General features: G+C 36.9%; 1 protein-coding gene across 1 annotated transcript; it reads left to right on the top strand.

The window, feature by feature from the left end:
* Window positions 1-1113: 1113 nt before the first annotated feature.
* LOC145119126 (uncharacterized) lies at window positions 1114-3080 on the top strand. The gene is made up of 2 exons (XM_079054750.1): window positions 1114-2189; window positions 2825-3080. Exons 1-2 carry the CDS (start codon window positions 1289-1291, stop codon window positions 2827-2829), a joined length of 906 nt encoding a protein of 301 aa, XP_078910876.1. The 5' UTR covers window positions 1114-1288; the 3' UTR covers window positions 2830-3080.
* Window positions 3081-12670: the final 9590 nt, after the last annotated feature.

Here is a 12670-nt window from a genome sequence, read left to right as displayed (position 1 = left end):
AGTTAACTCCTTTGTTAAACCCACCGTTGATCCCAAAATCACCGGTCTAGTTTTGATTAGTCGACCCGACTTTAAAGTCAAAGTTAAAACCATTAAAATCGGAGTTGGATGAACTGGAGTGGTTGGTGTTAATGGTGTCTGAGTTGGTGAAGTGACCGCCGACATGGATGTCGAAGTTTCGGCGTTCTTTTTCGGGGCGTTTGGAGGCGTATGAGGTGGCTCCAGATGGAGTCGTTAAGGGAGAGGCTGAAAAGATTGTTGCTTTGAACACAAAGCTGATCACTGTACTGCCAAAAAAGACGATTGATTGTTGTTTTCCATGGTTTAAGATAGCTGATTTCTTGATACCCAAGTGGGAAAGATGATGAATTCAACGAAAAGAAGTGAGATTTGGAGGAAAATGTGAAGTGGGTATTGGTTTATATGTATAATAGGGAAAATGAAAGGGGACAAGTTTCCAGGAAATGAAGGTGATTACGTTTAGCTTTGTCAAAGGTGTGTGATGAAGATTGATGAAATGTTGAATTTTTAATGGATGAATGTGGAATTTGATTAGTTGGGGGGAATGGAGATGATAGGTGTAGTTGAGCGAATAACCTGGTGACGACAAAAACGAGAGAGAGAGAGAGAGAGAGAGAGAGAGAGAGAGAGAGAGAGAGAGAGAGAGAGAGAGAGAGAGAGAGAGAGAGAGAGACCCTTGGTTATTAAATTTATTTAAAGAAAATAAATAAATAAAAGAAAACTTCATAAAAGGTCCTTGGATAGTTAAATGACGGATACCCTTTGTTTAACGGTAGAAAGCTAACGGAGTTAATAAAAAGGACCAAACAGCAAAAGTTTTGAAAGCGCAGGGACCATTTATGAGGTTTTTAAACCACGGGGACTAAACTTCAGATTTTGGGTAACCATAGGGACCATTTATGATGTTTTTTCAAATAAAAATAAAGAAGTTCAAACCAGCCCTCAACGATAGGGACCAAAACCAAGAATCTGAAAATTATAGGGACTATTTACATAATTTTATCTGATTAAAATAATATATAATGAAATTTATTTTTTGTAAAGTTGATTATATCCTGAAGTTTTCCAAATATATACACTGCTATTCTGCCATTCGTATTTCTTATTAGATGCAACAAAATTTAACTTATGAGGATATGACACAAAATCATATTCATTACACACCTAAACACACGGTTCTACGCATTAATTTCACACACAGATATATCTCTCATCGTAGTCTGCAAATCTCATCGGAGTTTCCTCACCGGAAAAAGTAGCAGAAAAAATGATGGGTTTGATTAATTGTTACAGTGAGTTTTCAGTTCAAGTTTCTGAATCTTCATCATGTTCAAATTACAAGAATGTTTCCTCCTGTGTTTCTCCGAATTTACCCCCCTCAATCCAAACCGCCGCTACGAATCTATACAAAACCACCCTCTCAACTGGCAATCACCACCTGATCACCGTCACATGGTGTCGGAACGCCACGACCCAAGGCCTCCAGGTAAGCTCCGGTGACGATCCCACCATGGCTTTCCGTCTAAACACAAATTCAAGGTTATTTCGGAAGAAAAAGGGCAGCAAAGCGTTCGAAATCAACAACTCCAAGTTCGAGGTTTTCTACGATCTTTCTTCGGCGCAATACTATGCCGGAGCAGAACCAGTTGAAGGATACTACGTTTTGGTGATGGTTGATTCCGAGCTGGCGTTGTTCGTTGGAGATATGGCGGAGGAAGCCGTCGTGAAGAAAGTCAAAACCAACAAACAGACGGCGAAATTCTCCCTACTTTCCCGACGGGAACATTTTTACGGCAACACCTTTTACGCTACAAAAGCTCAGTTTTCCGATGCCGGAACTTGCCATGATATCATGATCCAGTGCACCGGAGACAACGATGGTGTAAAGTACCCATCTTTATCAGTTTCTATCGATAAACGGGTCGTGATTCGGGTCAAGAGGCTCCAATGGAATTTCAGAGGGAACCAAACCATATTCGTTGACGGGTTGTCAGTAGATCTAATGTGGGACGTTCATGATTGGTTCTTCAATACCGGGTCTAGATCCGGATCCGGTTCGGGTCAGGCAGTTTTTTTGTTCAGAACACGAAATGGGTTGGATAGCAGGTTATGGTTGGAAGATAAAGTGAAGAAGAAAGAGTTTTCTTTATTAATATACGCGACGAAGAGTTAAGTTAATAAAACCTAAATTTACATTTTTTTTTCATTTTATTCTCTTTGAAATGATTTTTCTCATTTTTTTTAGACGACTTTTTCTTTTAAATATTTACTAATTCAGGAAAAAGAAACATGCCAACTTTGGATGAAAACCAAAACTATATTTTGGTTATTTTATTTTGTAGTTTTATTTGTTGATGATTTGTTATATGAGATCAAAATATTTGTATGTTTTGTTTGGCTAAAATAGAGATCTAGCAAAAAAATGATATTGATTTATTTTGTTCGTGACACAATATGAAATATTTTTATTTAATGTTGTGTTTTCCTATTAGTTATTCATATTTTTTGACCAAAAGCATGCGACTATTAGACTTGGATCACGATCCCAAAAAGTAATAAATGCTAAAGCATAGTTTTTTTTTTTTTTTTTTTTTTTTTTTTTTTTCAAAGTTATGTTTTTGGTAAAATGATTGAATATTAATGGTTGACTGCATAAAATGATGTATAAATAATGTTAGCTTTATTGTATATTTAATTAACCGTATGAAGAAAGACGTGGTGACCAATTTACATATGAAAAAATTAAACTTTATAATATCAATCATCTTTAATAATATTTATTAATTTAAGTTTTTAACACTAGAGTAATTTGAAGGGGAAAAAAGACAAACAAACAAGTCTTGCACACTTAACGAACGTTATAAAACCTGGATTTGACCCGGTCGTTGAACCTGTTGCACCATGATGGGTGAAGAGAGTGGATCAATTATTAACGGGTTTTTGGCTATTTCTGCTCTGGATGACACCGGTCAGGTTTCTAAAAAACTCAATTGAACACGTGAATAATAAAATCTCAATTTAAAGGGATAGTTCTATGGTTTCTGTACAAAATTCAAATTAAAATCTACGAGCCTAATCACATTGGATTTAATAATGTATTATTTTTTCATGTATCGCTAATCTCAATTTACTCCTTCGGCCTGATTGCTTTTGTAATTTCTTAAAATGGAGATGGGCTAATTACATGCCCACACGACTAAAATATTTAACGATTGTTGTGATATTTTAAGTAACTATCAGATAGTGATCAGAAAAATCAAATTGTATCTAAATATAATCGAAAAAACCGTATAAAATGAAACCGGTACGAAACCAAGACGTAAACCAACGGTGTGATTTTTAGTTTTTCAAAATCTATAAATTTTCGGTGCGATATAGTTTTTAATTTTCCAATACCACAAATAACCGAACCACATTGAATTTAATATATGAAACAATTAACAATAATATATATTATTAAGTTAATAATCTTCTCTATTGTAATAAAAAAAATAGTTTTATTCTCTTTTTAACATGTGTCACCGTATTAAGCCTCCTAATTAATGTATATTTTATTCTTTTTTTGTCATGTGTTATCCTATTATGTCTTCAAATTAATGCATGACACTTGTCAACCTATTAATTCTACATTTTAAATTTCAAATTTCAAATTTCAAATTTCTCACTTTAATTAAATTAAATTAATAACATTAGAAGAAAAATGAGTAAATTACACGAATGGTCCCTATGGTTTAGGATAATTTGCACGTTTGGTCCCTAACTTGTTTTTTTAACTTCAAAGGTCCCTATTATTTATTTTTGTTACGCGTTTGGTCCATGTCTTACCTAAAAATACAATTTTCCCTTGATTTTTTAATTTATTTAATAAACACACCCCCAGCCTCACCCCCTTCACCTTACCTTACCTAACCTATCATTTTTCCCTATTTAAATAATAGTTTTTTTCGGTAAAACAAGGACCAAGCACGGAACAAAAACAAATAGTAGGGACCAAGTGCGTAACAAAAACAAACAATAGGGACCTTCCGAGTTAAAAAAATAAGTTAGGGACCAAGACGCAAATTACCCCAAACCATAGGGACCATTCGTGTAATTTACTCAAGAAAAATTAAAATAAAATTAATACAATGTATAAGTGATGTAATTTTATATATTTATTTACATCAATGATTATAACTTTATATAACTAAAAAATCTCTTAATTAATACTTTATTTAAAATAAGTAATTAATAATTTTGAGTTTTAAGGGTAAATTACACGAATGGTCCCTATGGTTTGGGGTAATCTGCACCTTTGGTCCCTAATAATTTTTTTTAACTCGGACAATCCCTATGCTTTGGTTTTGTTGCGTCGTTGGTCCCTCAGTGACATAAAAAGACTATTATGCCCTTATATATATTTCTTTTTTAATTTTTTATTATTTTTGTTTATGATTTTTAAATCAAAAAGAAAAAAAAGAAAAAAAAGAACCCCCTTCATTTTATCCAGACTCGCCCTAACTCTTCTTTAATGTGTCTACCCAAACCCTTTTTCTGGCGCCACTTTTCCGATGGCCCTGCTCCCTTTCTTCTTCTATATTGGAAGTTATTAACACAAATTTGCAGGTCTATGAGCCAATCAGATCCCCAACCCCTCGTCCACTCCTTGACCTTGTGTTCTGAAAAACCGCACCCAACCGCCACCACCATTAATCCCAGGTCACCACTATGACGTTGAGGTAAAAAACAAAAATGGAGAGCTACAGCCAATCGTTAACGATTTTGAAATCGATGTTATCAATAAATTGATTTTCATTTCAGAACCATTCATATGATTTTTAGTTTCGATTTCACAGATCGGTGGTAGGTTCCTCAATTTTGATTTTTCTTTGATTTTGGAATTTGGATTTTGGAATCGTTTGTAAACCAGTATCATAGAAATCAGTTGTCGAAAACTCATTGACAACTCTCTGTTCTTCTCATCGCCACTTCGATTGCATCCCTAACCATGTTACTAGATTTCAGATTTATTATGGTTTGGTTTTGCACTTTGATTTCACATTTTATTATGGTTTGTTTTGCACTTTGATTTCACATTTTATTATGGGTTGGTATTGAACTTTAATTTCAGGTTTAATTTGTTTCCAGCTTTGATTTCAAGTTTGATTATCAGCTTTGTCTTTGATTTGATTTTGATTTAGTTCTCGTGGTGGTGGTTTCTAGTGCTATGTACAGTGGTTGTTACTGGTTGTAGATGTGAGTAGGATGTGGGCGGTGGTGATTACGATTCTAGTTGAATCTTTAAACAAGAAGGGTAGATGGGGTAAATATTGTGGTGTGAAGGGCTAATAGAGGAGAGGGTGGTATTTCAGGGGAGATTGAAGGAACGGTCAAAGTTTGGAAGAGAGGTGAGGGATGACTGTCGGTTGTCGGTGGTGGTAGAGAGGGTGGATGACGATAGTTGTGGCAGAAAGAAAGGCGGGCGCCGTCGACATGGATGGATTTTAGAGAGGGAAGTTTGGGTGTCGATGATCCGTTGGAGTAAAAGGATTGGGTTTGGGTGGTGGAACATGGACTTTTTTTGTAAATGATTTTTTATAAATAACGAATAATTATAATAAATTCGAAAATAGAATTATAAGGGTAAAACTGTCTTTTTATGTCTAGTAGGGACCTGTGACGCAACAAAAATGTATATTAGGGATGGTCAGAGTTAAAAATTTAAGGTATGGACCAAATGCGCAGATTACCCCAAACCATAGGGACCATTCGTGTAATTTACCCGAGTTTTAACTATAAAAGTTTAATTAATTTTGTAACCGTGGTTCCCACGGGTTATAAACTAGTAATATATAATATAATCACTTAATCTATTGGTTTGATGGTGTTTTAAAATGTTTTGACTTCTAAAAATATGGTTTGGTGGTGTTTTAACTTTTAACATAACTTATTGAAATCGGACCGTTGTTAAGATTTTAATTGTTAATTATTTAGTTTATTAGTTTGTTAGTATTTTAAGTTATTGTCATAGTTGTTAAGATTTTAATTGTTAAGTATTTAATTTATTAGTTTGTTAGTATTTTAAGTTATTGTCATATATCTTACTGATTTTTATATTGTTACAACGAACTTTTAAAATAAAAAAAAAATCCACATGGCTAAAAACCATACAAATATGTTAGTTAATTTGCCTTGAATAAATATACATATCTATTAGGAATAACAACTATTTTAATTTAGCATTTCACCTATTTAGGATGAATTAGTCTTTTTCTGTTTATTAGGATTTTGGTTGTAATCTAGGCCATTTATAAGAGTCCTTAGTAAAATAAAATGCAGAGGTTGAAGTCTGAAAATTGCAAGTGTATTTCTTTGTTACCCGATTGTTTTTCTTGACATCTGGTATCTGGCAAGCCCGGGTAAACACAAGTGTAAATGGGGGGAGACTAAGATATGGTAGTAGAAAGAGACAATATGCCCATCATTCCTAAGTTTGATGGTGATTACGAACATTAGAGCATGTTGTTTGAGAATCTGCTAAGATCTAAAGAATGATAGAAACTGACTGAAATCGGATATGCTGAGCTTGGAAGATGTGAAATTCTTAATGCAACATAGAGACAAGCATTGATATAGACAGTTGGGTGGCAGGATCATTTCGACATATAGCCTTTCTAAAGTCCAACAACCATGCCACACATGACCATTCTAGACACCTCTCATGTAAGTAGATCAATCAGTATACCGACTTGAAATTACTGATAAATCTTATTTATAGGTTCATAGTAATGACTTATGACAATAAATGTAAGTTACACTGAAAGAAAAAGAGTGTAGTTTAACTTATATATATTCTTGATAAAAACTGGAAATCTAAGCAAGCAGAATAGCGACTCGGGAAGTCCTATTCAAAGGTTACAACTAGCTAAGCATTCAGGGGTTTCGTAGGGCTTCGCCGTAGGCCAGAAAATCAAGGAAAATGGCTTAGAAGTGAAGAATACTCGAGATAGAATGTGTGGGGGTGAAATCATATAGAAGCTGACTATTTATAGGCAAGAAAACCATTGTGCACCGTGCACTCTAGTCATGCGTGTCGCAAACTAGGGTGGTGCTGGCTCCTTTGGGCTTCTGCCACGTGTCGTCACCTCGTTCGTCTGCGTACGCCTCTTCAAGAAGGTGCCACATCTCAGCTGCCTATGGTGCCACATGTTAAAATCTCCTTGGTCCACGTTAGCATTTCTCGAAAGAAAGGGGCTGCCCCGACATGGCCACGTGGCGCTCTCTCGTGGTGCCATGTCATCATGCGCATATCATTTTTCCAGAGTTTGAAAATGGTGTAACTTCTTCATACAAGCTCCGTTTTCGGAGTTCCTTATATCCCCAGAAAGTGCTTAATGAGATCTACAACTTTCCTTAGAACCCAATAGCTAATTCTCATCCTATCAAAAATTTATATTTTTGATAGGCTTAGGTAGTTAAAAATCGTTGTAGAAAGTATAAATCCTACATACAGACTCCATTCTCGATTTTCTCTATATCGACAGACTCCTATTGGTGAGATTGTACGTACAAGATTCAATGCGTGCACAAGGTTTGAAAACTCAAACCTTGAATTAACTTTTTAAAATCAGTGTATGCTTCTAAGATATTGGTCCAGTCAAGTCTGGTAAACCACTCAAGACTTGAAGATAATATTCAACAAAGTATTTAAGAAGTAAAAAATGAAGTAAGATTTGAATAAGATCAAAGTAAAGACGACTTAGGAACAAGTAGAATGTAAGTGAAAGATATTTAACTTGCAAGAGAGATTTTAAATTGATGCGAAGAGAATAATTCTGTTTCCTGCTATTTTCCACACTTACAAACGATGAAACATCAACTCCTTAAATAGTAAATGAGAGATACAGCACAAACGAGGAACATTCTATGGACTAGGTAAAACTAAGGGTTTAAAAAATATGACACTTAAAAGATTTACTTGATTTGGTCCTAAGAATTGTTCTATCAATAAAAAGACAAATAACATTTAATGCTAGTACAGACTCTGTCACATCAGCAAACTAACTTCGGAACAGTGTTGATCTCGGAAGAAGGTATGATTCAGAACTCATCACGTCTCAGACTCAAGTTGACTTCGGATCTTGTTCGGCTCGGATTGCTAGAGGTTCACTTTTTATGTATTAAAAATCTCGCCCTAAATGAACTTAGCAATCAATCAACTCATTTGGCTTCATCATATACAAAGAGATAGGCACTTGTAGCCAGCTTCAGGCTTCCAAGTACCGCTTCAGGTGTTCAATGAACTTCTTCTTCGATGCTCCGGAGCTTCACTTTTAGCAGTGTTGGAGATGAACTTTTGAAGAATCTTTGATGGAACCAAGTGTTTGTCAAGAACTCGAAAGAATTCCTTTTGGTTGGTCTTCTTCTTGAGATAGACGAATTTGAGTTCAGGTTCTTCAATGGGTCCTTCTGCCAAGATTTGAGCCTCAGGCATTTCATAAGTGATTTTCACCAAGACATTTTCGTTTCGGAACAAGTGTGCAAAGTCAATGTCGGACCTATAAAATTCTGCAACGTAGTCCTTCAAGAAATTGATGGCAACACCGTAAGATCTGATGCTTGAATGATTGGTTTGTCGATCTCGGATGTGAGCAACAATTGTGAGAATGTCATTGGGGTTGATTGAGGGAAATTCAACATCCATGAGAGTGAGAGTTGCTTCTTTATTCCGAGAGACGTAATATCTATACAACATGCAGTTGAGATCAAATTTACTCTGAACCTTGTTTCTAAAACCAACAATCTTTGTGATCCGCTTCCAAGACCACACTTCTTTTTTAGGACGTGCGTTAACGGAGTAGAAAGTTATCAATCTCTCATGCTCTGTCCTGATGATTGTTTGTGGATCATCATTCGGATGAAGAGGAGCGTATTTGATGTAGAAATTGTCGTGTGGAAAGATTGGAAGATCAATTTGGTCAAAATCCTGAGTTGGAAGATCATAGTACATGAATGGCACAATGTCGAGATCATGAATAACTCCTTCTTGGAAAAGAGGAGATATGCCCAACATCGGATTTGGATTGTCTTTCAGTTCTTGAATCCTGATGCTTTCTTCCAGTGCTTGATTTATTTATTCTTGGGACCAGCCCTCAGACTTTCTAATGTCCTCACTAGGCTGCCAAGTTCAGTAGCAATTTTCTTTCCTTTGTATCGAGGCGGTTCATTAAGGTCAACAATGATTTGTTGAACTATTTTAGTGATTATGAATTTAGGTGGAGGAGTAACCAGGGTTCTTCAGGGAGATCGTCCGGTTTCCGGATTGGAGAACCTTCATCGATCAGAACTATTTTGGGAGCAGGGATTAGAGGGAGCATGGATTGTGTAGCTCGGAAGGCATCAAACATTAGTTTCGTTTTGATGGCTTCATTGGTTGTTCCCTTATAGCTTGGAGTCCTAGAACAACATTGTCGATTAGGTCTTCATCTTCTTCAGCACCTTTCTCAAGAGTTTCAATGATTTCAACCTCGAGAGATTCATCATTAGTCCATTCATCTCGGAACGAAAATTCCGAGACGGACTTCCATTAGATTGTTCTTTCTTTAGCTGCTTCTCCTCCTCTTGCATAGGAAGGCCCAACATCTGATTTAAGTCTAACATTGGCCTGATCAGTTAAGCGTTCGAACAGTCTCTGAAAGCTCATGTTTATCTGTTTGAAGAGAGAGTCGTAGGCTTCATCGGTGGGGGCTTGAGCTTTTAGATGATCAAATAGTGAACCCAGAATCGAGAGAATTTCATCAAACTTGTTGTTCGGAACATCAATAATGTTCCATCATGTTCGAATCAGCTTGATCAGGACCTGTTGCATGATCAGATTCAGTTCATCCTTCTTCTTAATCTCCTTCTCCACCCTTTGGATTTGCTTCTCATGACGAATATGGATTTGTTTGATCAGTTCATTGGTTGCATTGATCATATCATCATGAATCTTGAGCAGTGCAGTGGTGGTGGAGACATGATGATCAAGGATGCGTTGTATTTCTGTTCGACTTCTTCCAGGGTATGCTTGAATCGGTAGGATATGATGTGAACAAGTTGATTAGATCGATCGAGTTCCGAGGGGCCAACTTCTTTGATCTCGGAGAGAGATTTAAGAATGAGTTCAAGTTTGGAGTCAAGGTTGGTGACCTTTTGATCGATCTTGGAGTCCAGTTGAGGAACAGACTTGTCAAGTGAGTCAACCTTGGAAACAACACTGGCCACATTGTCTCGGAGTTCTAAAAAGGCAAACGGATTTGCGATTTTTCATCTGAAGAGTCGGTGTCCGAGGTAGAACTCTCAGACTTGTTATCATTGTCATCACCATCATTATCAACTTGTGGTTTAGAAGGATCAGGCTTATCAGTTGGATTGGTTTCGGTTTTGTTATCTATATTGCCTTAGGCATTGGCATCAACATGTACTTCTATTTCTTCTTCTGAGGAGGAGGATGAGAAAAGGTCGAAATCGTATGTTATTTTGGAAGAGGAGGGCTTCTGTAGAGACTTGCAGGTTGTAAGGATTGAAATAGAACCAACAGATGTGCTATCTTCATCAAACATGATAGCATCAGAGTGTTCTTCATCAGAGGGAGGCTTGGGAGTTTCTTCACTTGTAAATGTCAGAGGAGGATCATCCGAAACAATTTTTGGATCTGGAACATCTCATGTGGTTGTTTGTTGAGCTTGTTCGAAAGAGGTGAACTCTTGATCAGTTTCTTCATCAGATGGAAGAGTGAATGTATGATTGCTTTTTATAGCCCTGTGACACATTGAGATGAGTGTGTACTCCACTTGAGCTGTAATTAGCTACGGATGACGTAAATGAGCCTGTTCTAAAAACTACGAGCAATCTTTATCAAAAGTACCTGTTTATCCTTTACCTGAACCAGGTATCAGACTAGTTGGGACTATCGAAGAAGGAAGGCCAACTCAAGCTTCGGAAAGCTTAGAATCAGAAGCATAGAATCCTAATTATGCAAGTGTAGAACTGAGAGGGATTTCCAAATTGACTCGTGGGTGTGTCCCAGGGGGCTCCAAGGGACTCTGTTTAATACCAACACCATCTTTATGGTAAGATTGGGGTAGATTGTGTGTAGACTCCCTGTGAGTGTGTGCTTGTGTTATTGAAACTCCGAAGGGTAGTTCAGAAGAGTGGATGGGTGAGGTTAGCAGTGATCCAGAGTCAGATCGAATTTCAATGTGGGATTCCTTTTGATAGGGACCACTGACTTTGGTTCTCTTTTTGGATATAAATTTTGAGGGTGAGCCCATTTTATTCTTCCGGCCACCAGTGGAAACTTGTTTGTTCGTATCCGAGGGATGCTCATCCGAGACCGGGGTAGATTGTGTAGGGCCATACACAACCAAAGTCTCTATATGGTGTTTGAGAAAAATCGAGTAAGATGGAACTGTTGCCAACATGTGTTGTGGCAAGCGACGAATAGGTCTGAAAGTGGATTGGTTCGGAAGCCTATAAGTTCTAATGACCTTAAAAGAAAGATATATATCTTTGATATCGGAATTGAGAGCAATGGCTTCTTGTCTGTCTTCATATAGTTTTTGAAGTATCAAAGCCCAAAATCTCGGACTCGATATCTCGTTGGGATTTCTTTTAATGGAAAACTTCTGAAAGTCTTGCCACAACACATCGGTCAAATATACCGCGTTAATTCGTCCGGAGTAGATGTTGTACACGACGTACAAGAAGTCCTTGCTCAGGGTGTCAGTACCACCATGATTGCCTGATAACCCTCGAAGGATTAAATGCATCAAAATAGTCCATAGACCAGGAACAACCAATTTCTTGAACTTCTAGGCCTTGAATTCACCAATGTACCCAATTTCATTAAGAAACGACTAAAACTCTTCAGACGTGGGTTCTTGAGCATGAAAACCCTTCGGGTTTTCTAGAACACCAATGGCTTTAAGAAAGGTTTTCTTTTTGCAGAGGGACAATTCTGTCATCAGTGAGTTTGGTTTCAAGTACATCATTCTCAATATTGATTCTCTGAAATGCTTTGTGAAGAATGTGTAGAGGAAGTTTAAGGTTTGGGGTTTTGGTGAGTGGAACTGAAATGGGATGATGGGAGATGAACTCGATGATCATTCGAATGGATTCAACATAATCTATGGGATCTAGAGAGAAAATTTGGGTGGTTTCTCTGAGAATAGGCTCAGTAGATGATGAAGAGGCAGACGTCTTGGATGATTTTTTCTTGGTTGCAAGTTTGGTAACATCAGGAATATTTTGTGGAGATGTCATTGATGAGTGCTTGAATGCATCGAAGAACAAAGAACAGAGAAAGCTCTAAGGAAGACGATAGCAAAAGGAGAAAATTAGGAAAAGTTAGGATTCAAAATCCTTTTATAGGTTGGATATTCTGGCTCGGGTCGAGGGAAAAACAATGATACCAACCGAACACGAAATGGATTGCATTTAATGTGTTGCCGACAATGGCATCCTTAAAAACTGTTACACACAAAAGATGGGACGCCTGTTTGTTCCAAAAAAGAAAATCGTCGTTTCCGTTCTGACTGGCACGCGCTTTATAGGAACGTCTGCCAAAGCACATTTATTGAGAATTAAAGGATAATCATCAAGAAAAATTACCATTAATATATAAATGAGA

The sequence above is a fragment of the Lactuca virosa genome, chromosome 6 (genome assembly GCF_052849685.1).
Source record: "Lactuca virosa cultivar CGN04683 chromosome 6, Lactuca_virosa_CGN04683_v6, whole genome shotgun sequence".
NCBI classification, from domain to species: Eukaryota; Viridiplantae; Streptophyta; class Magnoliopsida; order Asterales; family Asteraceae; genus Lactuca; species Lactuca virosa.
Note: the sequence above shows the minus strand (reverse complement) of the source record. Positions and strands in the feature narration are given on the sequence as shown.

Coding starts and splice junctions, on each gene's coding strand:
- LOC145119126 (XM_079054750.1), top strand. CDS start 1,289: ATGATGGGTTTGATTAATTGTTACAGTGAGTTTTCAGTTCAAGTTTCT.